This window comes from Arabidopsis thaliana (assembly GCF_000001735.4).
Source record: "Arabidopsis thaliana chromosome 1 sequence".
Taxonomy (NCBI): Eukaryota; Viridiplantae; Streptophyta; class Magnoliopsida; order Brassicales; family Brassicaceae; genus Arabidopsis; species Arabidopsis thaliana.
Window position 1 is genome coordinate 5,644,180 of NC_003070.9, and position 21,457 is coordinate 5,665,636.

General features: G+C 34.0%; 5 protein-coding genes and 1 long non-coding RNA gene across 9 annotated transcripts; 3 read left to right on the forward strand and 3 right to left on the reverse strand.

Annotated features, from left to right (window-relative positions):
- Positions 1-392: 392 nt before the first annotated feature.
- Positions 393-1,264, reverse strand: AT1G16510 (SAUR-like auxin-responsive protein family). The gene has a single exon (NM_101516.4). The coding sequence runs from the start codon at positions 1,046-1,048 to the stop codon at positions 605-607; it is 444 nt and encodes a 147-aa protein (NP_173100.1). The 5' UTR covers positions 1,049-1,264; the 3' UTR covers positions 393-604.
- A 1,222-nt stretch (positions 1,265-2,486) lies between these two features.
- On the forward strand, positions 2,487-2,790 carry AT1G05237. Its single transcript, NR_138860.1, has 2 exons — positions 2,487-2,613; positions 2,696-2,790. It is a non-coding gene; the product is annotated as an other RNA (long non-coding RNA).
- Positions 2,791-3,282: 492 nt separating this feature from the next.
- AT1G16515 (uncharacterized protein) lies at positions 3,283-3,935 on the reverse strand. 2 transcript variants are annotated; one of them, NM_001332229.1, is made up of 1 exon: positions 3,283-3,935. In NM_001332229.1, exon 1 carries the CDS (start codon positions 3,687-3,689, stop codon positions 3,426-3,428), a length of 264 nt encoding a protein of 87 aa, NP_001321390.1. In that variant the 5' UTR covers positions 3,690-3,935; the 3' UTR covers positions 3,283-3,425. The 2 variants fall into 2 exon arrangements, with proteins under 2 accessions (NP_001321390.1, NP_973841.1); NM_202112.2 differs by having other exon boundaries at positions 3,366-3,657.
- Positions 3,936-4,456: 521 nt separating this feature from the next.
- AT1G16520 (interactor of constitutive active ROPs protein) lies at positions 4,457-6,988 on the forward strand. Its single transcript, NM_101517.4, has 9 exons — positions 4,457-4,994; positions 5,434-5,502; positions 5,605-5,658; positions 5,804-5,861; positions 5,946-6,020; positions 6,101-6,334; positions 6,417-6,462; positions 6,565-6,643; positions 6,727-6,988. Exons 1-9 carry the CDS (start codon positions 4,725-4,727, stop codon positions 6,817-6,819), a joined length of 978 nt encoding a protein of 325 aa, NP_564000.2. The 5' UTR covers positions 4,457-4,724; the 3' UTR covers positions 6,820-6,988.
- A 100-nt stretch (positions 6,989-7,088) lies between these two features.
- Positions 7,089-8,704, reverse strand: ASL9 (ASYMMETRIC LEAVES 2-like 9). The gene is made up of 2 exons (NM_101518.4): positions 8,478-8,704; positions 7,089-7,605 (listed from the first exon to the last, which is right to left on the reverse strand). Exons 1-2 carry the CDS (start codon positions 8,658-8,660, stop codon positions 7,291-7,293), a joined length of 498 nt encoding a protein of 165 aa, NP_173102.1. The 5' UTR covers positions 8,661-8,704; the 3' UTR covers positions 7,089-7,290.
- A 6,486-nt stretch (positions 8,705-15,190) lies between these two features.
- On the forward strand, positions 15,191-21,309 carry ABA3 (molybdenum cofactor sulfurase (LOS5) (ABA3)). 3 transcript variants are annotated; one of them, NM_101519.3, is made up of 21 exons: positions 15,191-15,388; positions 15,812-15,910; positions 16,111-16,169; positions 16,270-16,588; positions 16,738-16,864; positions 17,156-17,261; positions 17,344-17,389; positions 17,649-17,687; positions 17,757-17,913; positions 18,120-18,222; positions 18,462-18,578; positions 18,758-18,835; positions 18,940-19,041; positions 19,160-19,259; positions 19,600-19,710; positions 19,826-19,890; positions 19,958-20,109; positions 20,179-20,411; positions 20,482-20,615; positions 20,718-20,828; positions 20,924-21,309. In NM_101519.3, exons 1-21 carry the CDS (start codon positions 15,286-15,288, stop codon positions 21,020-21,022), a joined length of 2,460 nt encoding a protein of 819 aa, NP_564001.1. In that variant the 5' UTR covers positions 15,191-15,285; the 3' UTR covers positions 21,023-21,309. The 3 variants fall into 3 exon arrangements, with proteins under 3 accessions (NP_564001.1, NP_001322901.1, NP_001322902.1); NM_001332230.1 differs by having other exon boundaries at positions 20,179-20,615; NM_001332231.1 differs by having other exon boundaries at positions 19,958-20,411; positions 20,924-21,270.
- Positions 21,310-21,457: the final 148 nt, after the last annotated feature.

Genomic DNA, 21,457 nt, shown 5'->3' on the forward strand with positions numbered 1-21,457 from the left:
GATGCAGAATCCTTTGTAGACTTGTAGTATAACTTTATTAGTACTAAAAAAACTAATGAAACAAATCAACTCATAGATATACTGTATAAACCATACAAAGTTCAATAAGTTTTCCGTTCGTGGTGATGTCTCATTAGTTTTGGAGTTTTGGTATAAAAAGATTTCCAACTATCGTTAAAAACTTACAAGCTTAATCACTAGACCAAATTGTCCCAACACATACGTTTCTTGGTAAAGGTTTGTATAATTATGACTTATATAACCAAAACGTGCAGTTTCGAAATTGAGCTAATCTGATTCTTAAACCAAATGGTACATGAAACGTCCAGTGCTATTTTACTTTTTAATTTAATTGGCCGCCAAAAACCGCGTTTCAATTTCTGCAGTTTCAAATTCGATTTTATTTGATTTATTATACGTAAATTATGTTTCTTGATCGGCTATAAAAGAGATTAACGTGAGCAAAATAGAAGTTAAAAAAAAAAACTGGTGTATATATAATTATATATTTACAAAATCGAGAAAGTAAAAAAACGGAAAATTGAAAGAAAACAGAGAAAACAGAGAAAATATCAAATCGCCGATTTGGATTCTTCTTCAAAAGCTACTCTGTAGTTTCAGGTATCAACTCATCACCGGAGAGCAACGAAGCCACAAGATTCTCTAGATCACCGGACCCTTCAAACCCTCCCAACCGGAGCGTTTCCACCACGCGCTCAAACACGATGACGTGGCAAGGGATATGAAGAACTCCTTTCTGAGCGTAACCGTATTCTTGAGCGGATCGGTTTAGCAAACCAACGAAGATCGGGTGGTTCATAAGCTCTGCGCTAACCACGAACCTCTCCATCTCCTCGCCGACGTAGACAGGTACGTGACCAGCGGGGACGGTGTTGACTCTTCTAGCTGGACATATTGACCACGGAGGCGGCGGCGCGTGGAGACGATGGTGACCGCGACGGTTGCGGAAGGAGGAGGTGGAACGGCGGATGGAGAATTCGGAGGATGAGTCGGCGACTCTAGAGAGGCGGCGGATGAGATGCTTCATTTTTTGTTCTCCGGCGGTTTAAACTAATGATAGATAAATTTAAAATTAGAGAGAGTGAGAAAGAGTTAAGTAATATATATAGAGAGAAGAAGACATGGAAAGATTATGACGAGAGCATTGAGGAGAGAGTACACATATGGTGTACTTGCCAGGTACAACAGCCCGATAAATTTTACATTTATTTTAGTATACAAATCAAATACTATGTTACACTACAATTAAAAAATATTAGTATCATATACTATAAAAAATTAAACATGGACAAGAGAATTTATCAAGTGAACGAAAACTACGAGATTATTATTTGCCATTTTTCTTTAATTATATATTACCAATAATTTTTTTTTATACTTAAACCTATGTCTTTAAACTTTATAAAAAAATGTCTTTAAAATATTTTATTTCATGATGTATATTAATATTGACTATAGTATATTTAGCTAGTGGAGTTTGAACCAATCAATTGAAATAGTCCGTGAGTTTGATTAAAACCAAAATCGAGTATGATTAAAACAAGTTGTCCTTACATCATTGTGGTCAAAGATGAAAGAAACAGGAAATGTTTTGCAAACCTTCTACATATATGTGGTTGGTGGTTCAGTAGACTTGATAAGTTTATTCAAAGTATTTTACATATAGTACTAATAAATTAGGAGTTTTGTTTGTTTTTGTAGTAAATTGGTCAATAGGTTACAGATGGTTGGATGAAATCTCTGCGGCTAATTTAAGTTCAATATTCTTGAAGATTACACGACCAAGAAGTCAAATAGAATAGTACAGGAATGATATATCAATCGAGTACAGCGCGGGCCCTTCGTTTTTGTCGATTATTTCATTATAATGAATTTCTTTCCATGATAACTTTATGTTTTGTTATCTGTTTAACGTATTTTTTGTTGATAAAAACGTTTTTTTTTTTACGTTATTAATTTTTATAGTTTATCTGCCCGACAAGAATTGTAAGTTCCTCAACATTACAAATAAATTTTGGTTAGTTTAAATGTTTTAAGCACTTCTTGTCTCCTAAACGTTATCCGCATGTTTCAAACGTACAATATAATTCCTTCTTAGAAAAAAAAAATCAAATAGATACAAGGATATAAAAGACATCGAGGCAGAAACAAAACATCGACCAATTTCGGAGTCACACTAGACAAGTTGTTCACGACACACTTGTCCCCATGCGTTTTTGGATATTTCTAATTCGTTTTTAATTAATGAAAATGTTACATTAACTAAACGGCATGTTTACAGAAAAAAAAAAACAAAATAAAACGACATACTTATTTAATAATTTTATTAATGTTCTTCAGTACGACTTTCCAACTATTTCCATATTTTTCTATATAAATAAATACACACAAAAATTAGCGATATTTATAGAAAAGAGAACAGACAAGTTTATGAAAATCAAAAGAAAGAATTTTATTTTTGGTTTAAAGTTTAAACTGACGTGTGATTAAAGGTATTAAAGAGTGGCAGGTGGGTTTGGTTGTACGGTCATTTATTCATATAGAGTGTGACCCACCAACTCTCTGCCTGTCCTTCTTTTCTCTTACCCCCAGTACGGATCCTTCTTATTTTATCATTATTTATTTTGCATTCATATCTTAAAGACTTAAACCTTGACGTCACTTACGGAAGCCAAAAAAAAAAAAAAGACACTGAAATCTGATGAAAGAAAAACCTGAAACCTAAAAAACATATGAAGGCCTGTCGGCTCGGCCTCAAATCATTGCGATTTATCTTGGGCCTTCACAATAATAAAGGCCCATCATATTTTTGAATAAGACTCTAGTTTCTGTATTCGTTTGTACTCATGTATACGCTAACTACTATATACACTGATACACAAGTTAAGCAAATGTGAAATTAAAATAGATAAAGAAACAAAAAATAATAAACGTTACCAAGAAGAAAATGAGTTGGTGGTGATTAATTTGCGGCTAATTTTGGGGGAATATAAAAAGAAAAAATTACCGTATTTTAAAACCGGTCTATATAGGATCGAGCTTGCTAACACCATTTTAGTAAGAGTCTTGATTGGTTCGCTTTAATTTTTCATTTTTGTATCTGACTGCCGCAAACTAAGTAATATCAACACTCAAAAGTCACGATAATAAACATTATAAAACCTTTTCTTCGCTGTCCTACGAACGTACCATATTACTTGATTCCGAACCAGACAATATTAGACAGACAACCAAACTAACACAAATCATTATTCTATAAGCTGCGGTCTAACCTACTATTCAAAATTTAGTTTTACTTCACGTATTAAAGAAAGGTACGAATAACAGCGATGAGACTGGATTTTTTTTAACATGGTAATTAATATAACGATAAGTACATAATTAAACAATACTACAAAATAAAACTAAAAAACAATTTCAGCGACATCTTTGATTACAGATTCTAAGAAAACACCAGAGAAAGTTAGATTAAAATCTCCCTGAGCTTGTTGTGTATCACTAAACCTCATAAACGATGCCGTTCTTGGCTCGCCGACTCGATTATCTGGTGAGATATTCTGGAAAATAGCGAAGAATCTGAGAAAGACAAAAATAATCAGAGCAAGAAGATAACATATCCGAGATGCGTTGAAGAACAAGTGATATGCTGCAACTTGAAGACAATACATCTTTTTCTCTTCTTCTTCTTGTCTATTTCGAGTATTAAAAGGTTAAAATCTCAGAAGATGATGTTTTTTTTTCTTAGCATCGAGATGTGTGTATATATAATAGTATACGTGTGTGTGTGATGTTTGTTGTGTATATATGTAATCCGTAATCGCATGTACGCGTGTATCTAACGCACACAGACAATCAGACATACTCGACGACACCACTGTGGTCCGAACAAAGCAATAAATGTTCAAAGCCGATAGTTGTCTCTCATTGATTTGGTACTGTAGTCCGGTTTGGATGGTATACCAGGCGATACAACCTATTACCTAAGTGGAGGAGATTAAGATCCGATTAATTGTTTAATCGTCTGAATAATTAATGCAAACCGGAAAAAACCGGTTATATGTTTATACATGTAAGGAAATTGAATACACGTAGATACGAAATTGATATGCATTTCAATACGTGTCTGGTGATTCTGCTCAACTGCTTAGATGTAGACATCTCAACTTGTAACCAGAAGATACTGAAACCTTTATTATTGCATTTCTAAATTTTAGAATTCTATTTTCTTATATACTATATGGAATACTTTAATGCCACATAATAATAAATGAGAGAATTCAGGTCATTATATGTCATTTTGGAGTGTAGGACCAAAATGGCACTAACATTTTCAATTTTATTTTATTTTGTGAAAAACAATTTTGAGAAACTTTAAAAAGTGTATTTTTTTTCCTCTGGTTTGGACTTTGGAGGGAAAAGTAATCAAAAGTGTATTCTTAAAATTCAAACAAGAAAAATTCAAAATAGAGACAGGAAAAAGATATGTAGCCAATGATAAAATGCCAGGTGTAAAGTTCTGTTTTGTCTTTTTGATTTCCCTTCTGCAACAACTTACAGGCAATCGGACAATTCCAGAGCTAAAAAACCCTAATCTTCTCGGGCTTGTCATCTCCAAAATTCAGGGTTCAATTTCTTCACCATAGAAGATATAGCGTTATCTCCGGCGTCTAAGGGGACTTTAGGGACATTCTTGTGGTGGAGAAATGGGAGACGACCAGCTAGATTTCGAGCTCCCAGAAGAGGTTTTGTCGGTGATTCCGATGGACCCTTTTGAGCAGCTGGATCTCGCGAGGAAGATTACATCAATGGCGATAGCTTCAAGGGTGTCGAATCTGGACTCTGAGGTGGTTGAATTGAGACAGAAGCTTCTGGGTAAGGAAAGTGTTGTCCGTGAGCTTGAGGAGAAAGCGTCTCGCCTGGAGAGAGACTGCCGCGAGGCTGATTCGAGATTGAAGGTCGTTCTCGAAGATAATGTAAGTCAAAGAGCTTCAATTTCATTATCCAATTCTGTTGCTTTTATGGCTCCGTTACTTCTGCATTTTAGGTTTCGAGATTTGGCTAGTTTTGTTTGCTGAGATAGTTGCTTAACATTGAAGAGATAGTGTCTCGGGCTTGACTGGTATGAATAGATTCAGGACTTTCTTGGTGTTACAGGATACTTAAGGGTATTTCTAAGTTTGGGAGCAATTTTGTGTGTGTTGTTATATGTTTAGAGATCTGTATGATGATAGATAGTCTGTTTTAGTTTGTTTTATTGAGATTTATGCTCTTCATCAAATCAGTGATTGAATATATGTGCTCAAGAATCGAATCACCTGGTGTCACGCTTTTTTGGTTTCCTCTGCTCTTATATGATTGTAACCTTGGCTTATGTTGTTCTTTTTAATGTGATGTCTTTCTTTTCTGGTAAAGATGAACCTGACAAAGGAGAAGGATTCACTGGCAATGACTGTAACGAAACTCACCCGTGATTTGGCTAAGGTGAGAATTTTGGGGGTTTTCCGATGATTTTTGTTTGTATTATAAGAGAGTTTCACATACTATACTTTTGAGGGGAGATAGCAGCTAATGTTCTATTTTTAGCTGGAGACATTCAAGCGGCAGTTAATCAAATCCCTGAGCGATGAGAGTGGTCCGGTAAGACATTCAAGCTTTTGTTATTACACATTCTTTTGTTGTTTGTATGTTTTTTTTGCACTCCAACGGGCCTCTAGCTTTTCCTGCTACTTCTCTCTATCTTGCAAGCTTCTGAGCTCTGATTCTTCTCCATTTGTTATTACAGCAAACAGAACCTGTTGATATTAGGACATGCGACCAGCCAGGATCATATCCAGGCAAAGGTACTGCATCAATAACCGATTCCCAATTATAAGATACGTCTTGTTTTGGTCTATCTGTGAACTATTTATCTTTCAACCATGCAGATGGAAGGATCAATGCACACTCAATTAAACAAGCTTACAGTGGATCTACAGACACGAACAATCCAGTTGTTGAAGGTAACATTGAATCATCTATCCAGTGTTATACTTCTCTCTATATGCTGCAACTAAAGAATAACAGAGTTTTTATTTTGCAGCTTCAAAATACACTGGAAACAAATTTTCAATGACATCATACATATCTCCACGTCTTACCCCAACCGCAACACCAAAGATCATCTCCACAAGTGTGTCTCCTCGAGGCTATTCTGCAGCAGGTTCTCCTAAAAGAACATCAGGTGCAGTTTCTCCCACAAAGGCAACACTCTGGTACCCGTCAAGTCAGCAATCATCGGCTGCGAATTCTCCTCCTCGCAACCGCACACTCCCAGGTTCATAGGATCTTAAAGATTGTTACTTGTATAAAATTGGTAAAACTCAAGTATATTTTCTCATGTATAAATTCTTTTCCAGCTCGTACACCGCGGATGGATGGTAAAGAATTCTTCCGGCAAGCCAGGTGAGTATTTATTTCTTCAGTTCTTGTCTTAGCTAGTGTCGGTTTTTCATTAACCAGAATCTGAAATTGTTGATCTTTTTCTGTTTCATTTGTAATTCACAGGAGCCGATTATCCTATGAACAATTCAGTTCCTTCTTAGCTAACATCAAAGAGCTCAACGCCCAGAAGCAAACCCGAGAGGTAAAATTTGTCGTAGTTCATGCGCCCTTTTTTCTTTCGATATGTCCAGATTACGGATTCAAAAAAGTTAATGCATTTCACAGGAAACTCTGAGGAAAGCAGATGAGATATTTGGGGAAGAGAACAAAGATCTTTATTTATCTTTCCAAGGTCTCCTTAACAGAAACATGCGTTAAACTTTCATAAGCCGTTATCTTGAATCTGGGCCAATGTGATAGGATGGATATTAACCATTGTAGTATGTGTATTCCCTACGGGATTTAGTTTGCAAAGTGTTTTTTTTGTTTCATCACAAACAAAGAAGAAGAAGTATCTCGTTTTGGGAAGTGTTGAGTTTCTCTCTTATAATTGGCTTTGAATAAAGCTTTATATGAAAGTATGTCTAATACACACACTTATCAATATGTAAACATATTCTTTCTCTACAGAATTAAGAAATTATGAGTTCATACAAAAATATATAAAACATTGAAAGAAGGCAGATTGAAATAAAGTTTACAATCTTAGTTCTTTTAGCTAGTACTTTGCTAATCTAGACAAATACTTTAATTTAATTGTATATTTATCATGTTCATATTAATTACATACACATCTTATCATTTATTTATTTTAACTATTGCAAAGATATGATAGAGTGCTAACTAAAGCTAGCAAGACCAAAGGAAGTCTCCGGCATCATCCGTATACGCAACAGCCATGTCGATGTCACTGTAGAAGTCTTTGTTCGAGGGGAAAGTAACGGTACTTGCCGTGTACGGCGGGGGTTTGGTATGAATACGGTGGAGCGTCCTTATATGAATCAACTCGGCTTGAGCAAAAGCGAGCTGAGTTTGGAGAGTTTCCAGTTGTCTGTGTAACGACGAAATTGTCCCTACACATCCATACACAGGATCTTGTATCCTCGCGTTGGCCTCGTACACCATCGAATCCACGGCGTCGCTCCGGTGGTTCTCCGACAGCTCCTACGGTCGTTAAATTAATATACTTTAGTTTGGATTTTAATAATATTTAGTTCTATTATTTATTTTAAAGACTTGTAAATAGTTGTTTTTGCAAGAAATGTAGATTATGAATGGTTTTAATCTGCTAAATAACGAAATGATGTTGCACTTCTATAAGTTTTTACGAAAACCATGCAATTATATATACACAGTGGAAACTATTTTATTTTAGGGTTTAATTCTATTGAGAAAAATATTTGATGGTGTTATTTGGAACTTTTAGTGATGGGTCATACCGTCATATGATGTATTATTACATGGTATTTTATGTAATAAATAAGTGCATGCTTACAAGAGATGATGGTTTGTTTGTAATGATTTTGTCAATGATCTTATAGTAATATTCAATAGTAGAAAATAGTAAGAAGTTGCGTTTAGACATGGATTAATTATTCACCGCGTCATAATTTGTCATAAAATAACAAATAAAAAGAAATAATGTCATGATTCTGCCTTTTAACGTGACATGCAATATAGACTTTTGATAGAAAACTCGAAAGTGACTTCATACACTATTCTTTACACGCGGTTTCGATACTTTCCAAAAACAACAAAAAAAATCTTACAAAAAGCAAATATCACATCTGACAAGATCCAAATGCCCTAATTGTCTTAAACGTTAATTTCAAGAAGCAAAAATAAATTGAAGAGTTTAGCAACATGGACGACCACAAGGAAAAAAAAGAAAAACCAAAATAAAGAAACCATAATGTTTATAAACTTGCAATATACAACAACAAAATAGTGACCAAAAGGAAAATATATATACAACAATTTTTTTAACAAAGTGGCTAAAATCCCAAATTTAAACAAAGAGAGAAGTGAATTTTCACCTGCAACATCTTATTGACATTACTAGCACCAAAAATCTTGTGGACAATGGCAAACTTGTAAGGCTCTTTGGCCGGAAAATACGGAGCAAAGACGCATGAATCTTTCACACATTTTCGCCGGAGAAGTTTACAGCCGGCACAAGGCGATACTGTTCTTCCGTGTCTGTGACCCTTTTGTCTCATTTAGAAGAGAGAGTTTTTGAGAATTGAGAGCAAAACAAGAAGAGAAGAAGACTTTAACGAATAGTGTGTGCTTGTGTTTATATAGAAAAGAAGAGAAAGTAAAACATCAAATCTTCTTGTGGGTCCAACCCAAAAGTAAATAAGTCATTAGATTTGCTTTGTTTGGACAAAAAATCGCATCTCTGATTCTTAAGATTTCTTTGGCCCACTTATAAATTCTCAGGTTTTTTATTCATTTATATATATGTTGAATAGGTTTTTGTTTCGTCTGTATATTGAATTGAATACTATACAGATATAGTTTGCACTATTGTTTCTTGCAAGTCGACGCAACATTACTTCTCTATTTTTACTCCTTGTTTTGGTCGGGTATGGAATGTCACCGGTGAATCAAGATCTTGTTTTCTTTATGATCATAAGAAATCGTTTTGATATGAATTTTCAAATGCTGTCTTTGCTAATATTGTCTACTACTAGTATAAATGTATAATACTTTGATTATTTGACACCTCCCCAAATCAACGTACAACATGCAAACCATGTCGTTTATAATTGTAAGTTGTTATTCAAGTAATTCAAAATCGACGAATACCACTATTTTGGGCTCTATTCTATTGAGTGTAGTGACTATTATAGTATTATCGTTTTAGTTCTGCAAGAAGTTCAAAAACAATGTATATTAATACCAAACGAAAGATCTTTGAATGATATCAAGATACATCTACGCTCACGTAATTAATAGTTGGTTGTTCTTGGTCGGTTGTTATAACTTCTACCCAATAGATATTGAAATACTTTGAAAACGATTATAATCATTGACAAAAAAATTCAATACAATTGGAATTGGGAATAGTTTTTCATTTACTTTTCTGGGAGAAAAATATATATATATATATATATATATATATATATATATATATATATATATATATGTATTTAATTTTATTGTGTCTTTAACGAGCAACTTCTGGCAGAAATACAATCTGTTCTCAGTTTTCTAAAGTTGAAGTGGGATTTCGTCGTATAAGTGTTCATTTTCATAAATTGCTGAGTTTTGTTTTGAAAACCCAAATAGAGTAGTTGGATCGAGCAGCAAAGATTGAAACAAGAGTAGTCGCACATTGAAAGATTTCTGTATCAGTGATGTTTGTTTGTGTAATGTGTTTATGTTTGTATAAGTGTGAGCACAAAACTTACGTATGTGTGCATGTTTATGTGTTCGTGTAATGCGCTTATGTGTATGTTTACGTTTTAGTGTAGTGTTAGTGTATGTCATTGTGTAATACGTTTATGTGTATGTGTATGTGTATGTTTATGTTTAGTGTTTGTGTTCGTGAATTGCGTTTATGTTAGCACCAAAGATGAGGGAGCTTAAATATATTGAATAAAGAGAGAGAGAGAGAGAGCTAGTAGTGAGCACACTACAAAATCAAGTAAAAAATAAGGAAGCTGAAGGACAGAATAAACAATACGAAAAAGCAAAGAACGAAGTAAGCAGAGGAATCAAGGAAGCAAACAAATACATTAAGGAAATAAAGAATTAAGCAATGCACTAAGAAACTGAAATAAAGATTCAAATAAACAAAGCCGCTAAGCATGTAAGGAAGCAATCGAGAAAACAAAGAAGCAAAAAAAAAGAGAAAAGAATCAATCAATGCACTAAGCAGAAGAATCAAAAAGCAAAGAAACAAGTAATACACTAAACAGAGTAATCAAACAAGCAAAAAGACAAGTACAACTCTATAGAGGAATCAAACAAGCAAAGAAACAAGTACTACACTAAGTAGAGGAATCAAAGAAACCAATAATTAAGAAAGCAAACAATGAAGTAAGCAATAAACGCACAGAAGGAAACAAGCTTAATTAGTAAACACGTTGAGCATGTAAGCAAAGGAATCAAAGAAGCATATATCAACGAATGCTTATGCATGAATATATGTGTGTGTATATGTAATGTGTCCTAAGTGCATGAACTGTGTTCGGAGATTAAAGATGTCGGCTGAGATCACGCTATCGCAGGAATTCAAGGAGAACATTGTCAAAGTATTTGAAAATATTATATAACACATTCAAATACTTTAACAATAATCATTTTTTTCCGTCGATAGCGTATTCTCGGCCAGCATATCTATGTAAGATCTTTTGGTTTGTGAGATATAGCCACATTGACTATAAATCTGCCACTGCACAAAAAAATAGACTTATAATTTAAACTATAAGAGCAAAACTGAAGACTAAAAACAAGATTGAACATACCTGAAAGAAGGTTTCTTGCTTCTCTCTGTAACTTCAGTTGTCTGTTTTCATAGCTTGAGCTAAGGTACTTATAAGCTACACATGCATACCTACTTAATTAGAAAGAGGAAGACGACGTGTAACACAGAGCCTCGAATCATGCATCTGATAAAAGAATCAAAAGAGTTATGTTTTGCTTAAGAATATCAAAGGCTCGAAACTGTACCAAATGTAAGTAAGGAACTCAAGATGTTTGTAGGCAATACCTCTGGTTTCAAAGAAGAGAATGAGGTTTTAGACAAAAAATGTATGGCAAAGTCAGTAGTTCAGCGTCGCGTGGACTTGGAGAGATAATAACCTGCAACTGTGATATAAACCTTAAATGAGTATAGCAAGACAAAGAAATCACAGAATGTCGAAAATTATGAGATCTCAACTGAACTTTGAAGCTATGTAAACAATATATGAATAATTGGATTCAAAATTCAAATACTTACATACTTGAAAGGGGTCGGATTTCCTATTTCTCCTCCAAACTCCAGCATCTTACCCACATACAGAGCACCTTCTCTCTGTTTTCTGCAAATAAAGTCATAAATTTGTTAGACCACATATATGTGTGAAGAAAGACATACGAAATTTCAAATTCTGATGCAAATGGTAAGTGCAAATTTTGTTAGGCCAAAAAAATACGTGATTGTAAGTGCCTCTAACCGTGTTTTATTTTAAGTCTTACTAGTTCAATATAGAAGCTAATGAGCATTAGTCACAAAATTCATTGATGTTGTTAGGCCAAAGAAAAACTATATGATATTGAACAATCATGAGATGTTATTCCTGACTATCTCTACAGTATTTGAACTCAAACCTCAGACGTACTCATGCGACTACTACACAAAGCCAATTGCATCACTAATTAATACTATTGAATATAGAAAGTATTATATATACATAGGACGTACCTGAGAAACCAAAGTTTTGATTCTTTAATCCTGTTGTGCACCAGAAGTTACCTGAGAAACTCGTTCAGCTAATCATGTTGTGCACCAAAAGTTACCAAAATGCTCCCCACAACCCTTACTACTACAAGAATTCAAACACAACTAATAACACTATAATATTTCAAACTGAGGGAGAGAAGTCGAACCTGAGAAATTCATGTACACACACTCGAGTTCTTGGTCTTCTGAAGCTAAAAAGATAGATCAATATTTATAAAAGACTACAACTCCATCAAGAAAATATGACCTTGTTTTAAAAGATGAAATAGACACTTACCTGATAAAAAGAGGGAAAGATACCGTCGGCAAGTTGAATCTTCTACACTACCTTTATTTCCCTGTTAAGAACGAATCTGCAAAAGATGTGGTTAGAACTTAGAACACAGTAAGGCAAGCATAGACTAATTAATTCTTAAATAACCTAAGGTTTATAAGAGATGTACAAAAACATAAAAAGAACTTACAAAATATAGAGGTTGGTTTGATGTAACGTAAGATAATAAGTAGAATCTAGTTAAAGAAGAAATACATACCTCCTCGCCTAGACATCAGGTTAGTATGCAGAGTTTTGACGTATAGTCTCATCCGTATTCAGTAGAGATTCGGCAGAACTTTGTATTTCCCATTCTTGGGGTGTCTTTAGACAATCCTTACAAGCAGAACATTGAATATTATTATGCTGCCCCAGCCACAACAAACTAACTTTAAATATAAGCAAATATAAGTCCTATTAAAGAACCTTTATGCTCCATCAATTTGCAGAGTATTGAATATCATATCTCCATTAGTTTGCAGAATATTGAATTGTATCGTTTAAGTAGAGAGAATTGAATTTCTCGGGACATCATAGTCCAAGCCTTCATATAGGCTGATCTTAGCAGATATTTTGAATTTTCTATCAAGTTGTTCCAGCACAGCAAGACAATAGTAGAACTATAGAGATTGATTTCTCTAATCTTTTACTTACGGGCATAGATCGACAAGCATATGCTCTAGCTTATATTTGGCAACATCAGCCTATGATTTCCCAGCTACAACATTATATCTTTCATCAGACTTATTCAAGGACTTTTCTTATCCATCAGTTTGCAGAATATTGAATTGTATCGTTTAAGTAGAGAATTGAATTTCTCAGAACATCATTGTTCAAGCCTTAATACAGGCTGCAAAATTTTGAAGTTCGAATTTTGAAGTTCATATCAAGCTGTCCCAGTCCAGCAAAGACAATGAACCATAAAGATAGTTTTTTTTTGGATTTATTTTGTATTGTTTAATTTAAATAATTTTTATTTATCTAATCATTCACTCATGCAATAAGAAATTATTTTTAGTATTAAAATATTTTTTTTCTAACAATATTCTCAATATTTCATTATACACATAATTCATAAACAACGTTCATCTTAAACTAATTTAACAGATGGTAGTGTTCGATTCTAGAAACCTAAGAATTTGATGATGGAGCTCCGTACGTATTCTGCACCCTCGGTAATTTATTATATAAATATCAATTTAAAAGAATAACCTATACTCAAATCATTAACTAATCCATGATTATTATATATTCATACTTTGAGTTTGGATTACAAAAAAAAACATTCGAGTATGAAAAAATTTATTAAAATAGTTTTATTGAAAAATCATGTAATATTAAAATAAATTTAGTAATAGTTCATTAAATATGTAAAATAAAATAATATATAAAATAAAATAATATATAAAATAAAATAATAAATGTATCAGTAACCTATAAATTAGAATTTGAAGAGCTTATATTAATTATTTAATAAACACATGACAAATGCTAAAATGATGATGTGGCAATTATATTGAGGAGACAATTGACCAACTTTTGTATATATATATATACTAGATAAGGCCCGCCTATTTAGGCGGGTATAAGATACAAAAATAAATTTTTATCGATAGTATTTGAATATTGTATAGCAATCTATATATTTTTTTGATATTTAATTTAATAATTATTGGTTTAAACAAAATTTCAGTCTTATGCATTCTATTTTAATTATATACACTCAATCTTATCAATGATATTTGAATTCTAAAAAGTAACCGACCATTATTCTATATTTAATTTAGTATCTAGAAAAGAAAAAGAAAAAATAAATTTCTATCTTACACCATTCAATTTTGTAATACAGTTTAACTATCTATGTCATCATAATAAACTCGATTTAAATTCTACACACTTCATATTGAGTGATAACATTTTCATATCAAAATAATATTTATGACATATCAAATCTATATCCTAGTTAGTATTAAAAATAATTTACAATTAACAAAACATAATTAATAGGCTTAGGCATAATACCCAAATCCGAAGAACCGATCCAAAAAACCCGATCCGAACCCGAACCCAAAATTTTCAAATACCCGAACATGTCTAAACTTCAAAACCCGAAAAACCCAAACCCAAACCCGAATAGGTATCCAAACATATCTCAAATATAAGTATATATTAGTTATATTTATACTTATATATAGAAAATATTAGGATTTTTTGGATATTTTAGATATTTTTGTGTATTTTAAAATATATTCAAGCAAAACTACTCGTGTTGTTTTGGGAATTTTTAAAATTTTCAAGTAATTTAATAGATTTGCAGACAAAATTTGATATTTCAATATATAAATAAACTCGAACCCGAACCGAACCCGACCCGAAATCTTAAATTACCCGAACGGGTTCTAAACTTCTAAGCCCGAAAACCCGAACCCGAAATACCCGACCCGAATACCCAAACGCTTAGGACTAATAATTAATAAAAAAATAGAAATCTACAAAAATATTTAGAAACCAAACATTGTTGAAAATATATTTTTTATATATGCCGTAATCTCGTAAGTTAATTTTACATCATACAAATTAATATTAAATGAGTTAAAATTAATAAATTAAAATATTCTTACTAAAAGTTATTGAAAAGTTAAATCCTATAAGCTAAGTTATTTCTCTCAAAATGTTCTATTTTCACTTATGATTACATTAGTTAAAGACAAATTTGTTAATTTTCCTTTTGTTGAATAAATGTTAAACATCTTATCGTTTGATTTGACACGTGACACGATCTTAAGAGTTAGTAACTTGTAAACATCTGATCGTTTGACTTGACACGTGGCACGATCTTAAGAGTTAGTAACTTTAAAAACCATACTTTATATAATAAGATATATATATGATTTTAATATTATTTTATTAGAATTTCCTTTTCTGGTTTTCTAATGTAAAAATGGAAATATAATTATACTTACGTGGAAAACGAAAATTGTATTTTATTTTAAAAAAGCCGGGAACGACCATCTTTCTTTCGTCGGCGATTTTTCAGAGATTACCAGAGAGACAGCGAGAAACATTTCTTTCGGCGATGGAAGCATTTCTTAAGGAATTCGGAGATTATTATGGATACCCAGATGGTCCCAAGAACATTCAAGAGATCCGCGACACCGAATTCAAGAGATTAGATAAAGGTCTGTTTTTTTTTGTTCTTTTTTGAATCATGTATGAGTTGTTCTTCTCTTGGATCTAATAGGGTTCGAAACTTAAGCTTTTTGAGCTGAAATTTCTATGAGTCAAAAACTATTGGGTTGGGTCAGTGGTGGATCAGCTCCACTCTCACTACTTGAGAATTTCGAATTGAATTAAAATTGAGTTACAGTGTTTCTCGATGGAACAGTATAACTTATGTTTATGTATGTAATTGAAGAGGTTTAATTGATCCAGTACTCATATGAACAATTCCGTTATTGCTAAGAATGGGATCATAGTGTTTTAATGATGTTCTATGTAGTGATTTTGTGGAAACAATGCTTAGTATCCAGACGGATTTAATCATTTTCCTTCCAGTACAATATTCGAATTTGATACTTATAAGATTTTTGTGGTATGTGCAGGTGTTGTATACTTGGATCATGCTGGTTCTACTTTGTATTCTGAGTTGCAGATGGAATATATTTTTAAGGACTTCACAAGCAATGTTTTTGGAAATCCACGTATCCTCATCTTTTGATCCTCATAGGATAGGCTTTACATTATCTTTTATTAGGCTTTCAATCTCAGATTTTAATGACTTGAAAGATGTGAAACTTTCATGTTGATTGGTGAAAACAACGTAGCTAAGCTCTTTTTAGATATAATGCCTTTTTTTTTGTGAGCTTATGTTGTTGAAAGAGGTTCCTTAATAGTGATTTAGATAGTCAAAGTGATATCAGTTCGGCCACCAGTGACCTTATAGCGGATGCTCGACATCAGGTACCACATTCTTTACATTTCTTCAACTGATATTATTGGTCTTCATCTTATAAGTTGGTTCCATATGTTTCAATCAATCTTCATTGCACACTGGAGTTAGGTGCTTGAATACTTTAATGCATCTCCTGAAGATTACAGTTGCTTATTCACCTCCGGAGCCACAGCAGCGCTGAAGCTTGTCGGAGAGACTTTTCCGTGGACCCAAGACAGTAATTTTTTGTATACCATGGAGAATCACAACAGTGTACTTGGTATTAGGGAATATGCATTAGCTCAAGGTGCTTCAGCATGTGCAGTGGATATTGAAGAGGCAGCTAACCAACCAGGCCAGCTTACAAATTCAGGACCATCTATCAAGGTAAAGCATCGTGCTGTGCAGATGAGAAACACTTCTAAACTCCAAAAGGAAGAGTCAAGAGGTCTGTTAGCTTGATAATCTTTTCTTTCTTCTTTCATCCTGAAAAGAATCTGTTCAAGATGTATCACATGTTATATTCTTGTATGCTGCGTATCTAATCGACTTTTCTGGTTTGCTTATCCTGTGTTTCACTCTATTGTATGTTTACAGGAAATGCCTATAATCTATTTGCTTTCCCCTCGGAGTGCAATTTTTCTGGCCTGAGGTTTAATCTAGATCTGGTGAAGTTGATGAAAGAAAATACTGAGACCGTGCTACAAGGCTCCCCCTTTAGCAAGTAGGTTTCACATTCTCTCTATTCAGCTCTCATTTTCCTCAGTTTCTTGCATTGGTATACCGCTGAATGTCTGCTTGGATTCATATTGCTGAGGTTTGGCGATGCTATGCCTAGAATTCAACTCCGTGAGCTCAGTGTTTTTTTCCGCAAAGAAATTTTTGAAGGAACTACTTTGAATTGATTTGATACTTATTTCTTTGTTGATTCTAAGTGTGTATAGGACTTGAAGAGGTTCATTCGTATTAGTTTCTATTGTGTATCTCTCATCATGGCTTATATACTTTTTATAAGGAGCAAGCGGTGGATGGTCTTGATTGATGCTGCAAAGGGTTGTGCTACACTACCACCTGATTTATCGGAGTATCCTGCAGATTTTGTTGTTCTGTCATTCTACAAGGTATCTCCTGGATTTTCCAAAATAAATGAAGTTCTTTTGTTATCAAATTTTGACTTTCTTGTTTTCGGCTGATGTCATGAAGTTATTTGGTTATCCTACTGGGCTTGGCGCTCTCCTTGTACGGAATGGTGCGTAAATTGTTCCCTAGGTTTATCTCCTTCTGTAAATCTTCACAAATCAAATCTGACTGTAGTTCAGAAACATTCTCGTTAAATTCATTACTTAGATCAGAGCATTTCTGTTGTTAAGATCTCTGATATTGTTTTCATTTTATTCTTATTCCCTTTGAGATAATATCTCAAACAAGATCAATATTTATCATTTAATGAAACAAATATTGCAAATGCTAGCTTCTGACATGATTTTTCCCGTTATTATAATCTACAGATGCAGCCAAATTGCTCAAAAAGACTTATTTTAGTGGAGGTATGCATCTCATTTAGTTGTGTAAAATGGTTGAATTTGTATGGCATTTGATGAACATAATACTTACAGGCACTGTTGCTGCTTCAATTGCTGACATCGACTTTGTAAAAAGAAGGGAAAGGGTGGAGGAGTTTTTTGAGGATGGTTCTGCTTCATTCCTGAGCATAGCAGCCATCCGTCATGGCTTCAAATTACTCAAGTCGCTTACACCTTCTGCAATTTGGATGTGAGTAAAACTTTTGCTCCGTGCAGGGTCTCCAATTTTTAAAATTTGTCGAAATTTTTACCTTGGAAGATAGTCTAGTAGGGGCCTTGTCTTTTTTTAGAGACTCCATGTTGTTGATTTTTCTTTGAAATTTTCATAAGTTTAAAGTTCCCTCCAAACCATCTGCTATTGTAGAAGCTAAAGTGTATTCTGTATCTATTTACTAGGCACACAACGTCACTTTCCATATATGTGAAAAAGAAGCTTCAGGCTTTACGACATGGAAACGGGGCTGCTGTATGTGTTCTGTATGGCAGTGAAAATCTGGAGGTCAGTTCTTTCATGATTAAAAACTAGTTTTTTTCTCTCATATTCCATTAGTTATAGGGCTTCATCTATTGAGTGAAATATATGCTTCAACAAAAAGGATAGCAAAGAGCATAGGAAGAAAACAAGTATCTATCGTTTCATATTTGAAAAATATCATATCATCATTTACTTTCGAAGTCACATAAATTACTTCTTCGTGTGGCCATAGTTTTTGATTCATTCTATGTTTTATGTTTCAGTTATCTTCACATAAATCAGGCCCAACGGTTACATTCAACTTGAAAAGACCTGATGGCTCTTGGTTTGGCTACTTGGAGGTGGAGAAGCTTGCTTCTTTATCTGGAATTCAGTTACGGGTATGTTTTGGAAACACAGTTCAGTTTTATTCTCTTTGAATTCTTCCACCTTATAGAAAAGAAGTTATGTAAGTAAGACTAGGGACTTGCACTCGCTGGCAAGGGGTTATCTTTCATTAGGCCATTTGAAGTTTTGAACGCTGAAATTACATCTGTCATTTTACTTCATTTTGGTGTAGACAGGATGTTTTTGCAATCCTGGCGCATGTGCAAAGTATCTCGAGTTATCCCATTCTGAGCTACGGTCTAATGTAGAGGTATAATTGTTCAATTATTTTGCTTATCATTCTTTCTACTGCTCCTGATTTTAGCAGTTCTTGTATTATATACTTGACAGTGACATCCTTTTAATTTAACACAGGCTGGGCATATTTGCTGGGATGACAATGATGTGATAAATGGAAAACCAACAGGGGCTGTTAGGGTTTCGTTTGGTTATATGTCAACCTTTGAAGATGCCAAGGTATATGTAGGTTCCTTGATTTAAATGTTTCCCAATTCCATGTATATTGTCGAAAATATAAACAAAGCTCATTTTCGACTTGCTGCTACCTAATAAATATAATATGCTTCATTCACAGAAATTTATTGATTTCATCATAAGTTCATTTGCTTCACCTCCAAAGAAGACTGGGAATGGAACCGTCGTCAGTGGAAGGTTTCCTCAACTTCCTAGTGAAGGTACTTGCTCTGAAATCTTTTACAGTGCTTTGTTCCTAGTAACAATTCAACTCTCTTGGAGCATTTATTCACTCACATAGTCACATTGACATAAAAGGGACTTCGTATAGTTGATTCCGCCATTCATTCTCTGGGATGTGACTTCAATTAAAGCCACCATCTTTACATGCTTACTTTTTTGTAATTTGGTAATTGATACTTGTGTTAGCCACACAAATAAAGTGCATGTAGCTTGTCAACTTCGTATGATCTTTGGAAAACCACAGAGTCTTAACTTGCGAGATAGCAAATACTTCATAAAGTATAAATGGCGTCTCTTCCCCTTTTTGTTGATTTGCAGACCTTGAAAGTAAAGAATCTTTTCCAAGCCACTACCTTAAGTCAATTACTGTATACCCGATCAAGTCATGTGCTGGATTTTCTGTGATACGTTGGCCACTTTGCAGAACAGGTATTTCATTCAACTTGCTTGGTTACTCCAAATTGGTGCTGCTGTTGTATTAGTGGTTGGGCTGATCTCTTTGGCATTTATGCATAACCTGTGTTTATTTTTTGAAACATAAAAGGCCTGCTGCATGATCGAGAATGGATGGTTCAGGGTCTGACCGGTGAAATTCTTACCCAAAAGAAGGTAATAGAGCATCTTCTATCTACAGCTATGTCACCAAAATTTTGATTTTCTTGGGAATGGCTTCTAGGTGCCTGAGATGTCTCTTATAAAAACCTTTATCGACCTTGAGGAAGGACTACTGTCTGTAGAATCTTCTCGCTGCGAAGACAAGTTGCACATCAGAATCAAGTCTGATTCATATAACCCGAGGAACGATGAGTTTGATTCACATGCCAACATGTATGCATTGCTCCTTATCATGTGCTGTCTTACATCAGCTGCTTGTAATAAATTTGATTTTGGTTGCAGACTTGAAAACCGTAATGAGGAAACTAGAATCAATCGTTGGTTCACCAATGCCATTGGTCGACAATGCAAGTTGCTACGGTATTCTAGCTCTACTTCCAAAGACTGCTTGAACAGAAACAAGAGTCCTGGTTTGTGCAGAGATTTGGAAAGCAATATCAACTTTGCTAATGAAGCTCAGTTCTTGTTAATCTCCGAGGAGAGTGTTGCTGACCTAAACAGAAGATTAGAAGCAAGTACGTTTCCATGTCCTTTTCATCTTACATCTTTTTCCTTTTCGCTTGATAAAAACTGATTTGGTTGCAGAAGACGAGGATTACAAACGGGCTCATGAAAAACTCAATCCACATAGGTTCAGACCAAATCTGGTTATATCTGGAGGTGAACCATACGGGGAAGATAAATGGAAAACTGTCAAGATAGGAGACAATCATTTCACAGTAAGTCCATGGATCCACACAAGATTCAACCATAATCATATGCATTAAGTATAAACTTCATGGTTCTCTGTTTTCTTAAAAAGTTGGTTCCTTTCAATGCAGTCATTGGGCGGTTGTAACCGGTGCCAGATGATAAACATAAGTAATGAAGCTGGACTAGTGAAGAAATCCAATGAGCCCTTAACAACTTTAGCTTCATATAGGAGAGTAAAGGTTCAACATTCTAAAACCAGTCTTTTCCATTAACAAAAAATGTATTTGACAATTATTTGTGAAGTAACCTTTCTTGGTGTTGTCATTGGATTCAGGGAAAGATCTTGTTTGGAACGCTTTTGAGATACGAGATTGATGAGAAAAGACAATGTTGGATTGGAGTTGGGGAAGAAGTTAATCCAGATATTGAATAAGTTCAAGCTTGTGTGTATTATCGTCTACTATACATAAAAATAAACATATGGAGAAGCATCAAAAGTATAAACATATGGAGAAGCGTCAAAAGCATATGAGAACAAATCTGTTACTGGACCTGTATACCATTGTATTACTCCTTCAAGATTGTAGAGAAGAACAATATAGCTCAGACTCTGGAATCTTGCTCTTATACCAAAAACTGTAATACTGAAAATCAAACTTGATGTAATACTATAATAGAGAAGAATAATACCAAGGTTAATTGCCTTTTTGCTTCATAAACAATTATACACACAAAATTAGTTTTTTTTTCTTTTTCTCTGCTGCCTCCTCTGGTTCTGTCCAGTGGTAGACAGACGCCTCCAAAAGTAAGAAAGTTTCAGACTTTAGCTATTGAAACCTGCTCTAAGCAGTATGATGGTGAGGAGAGG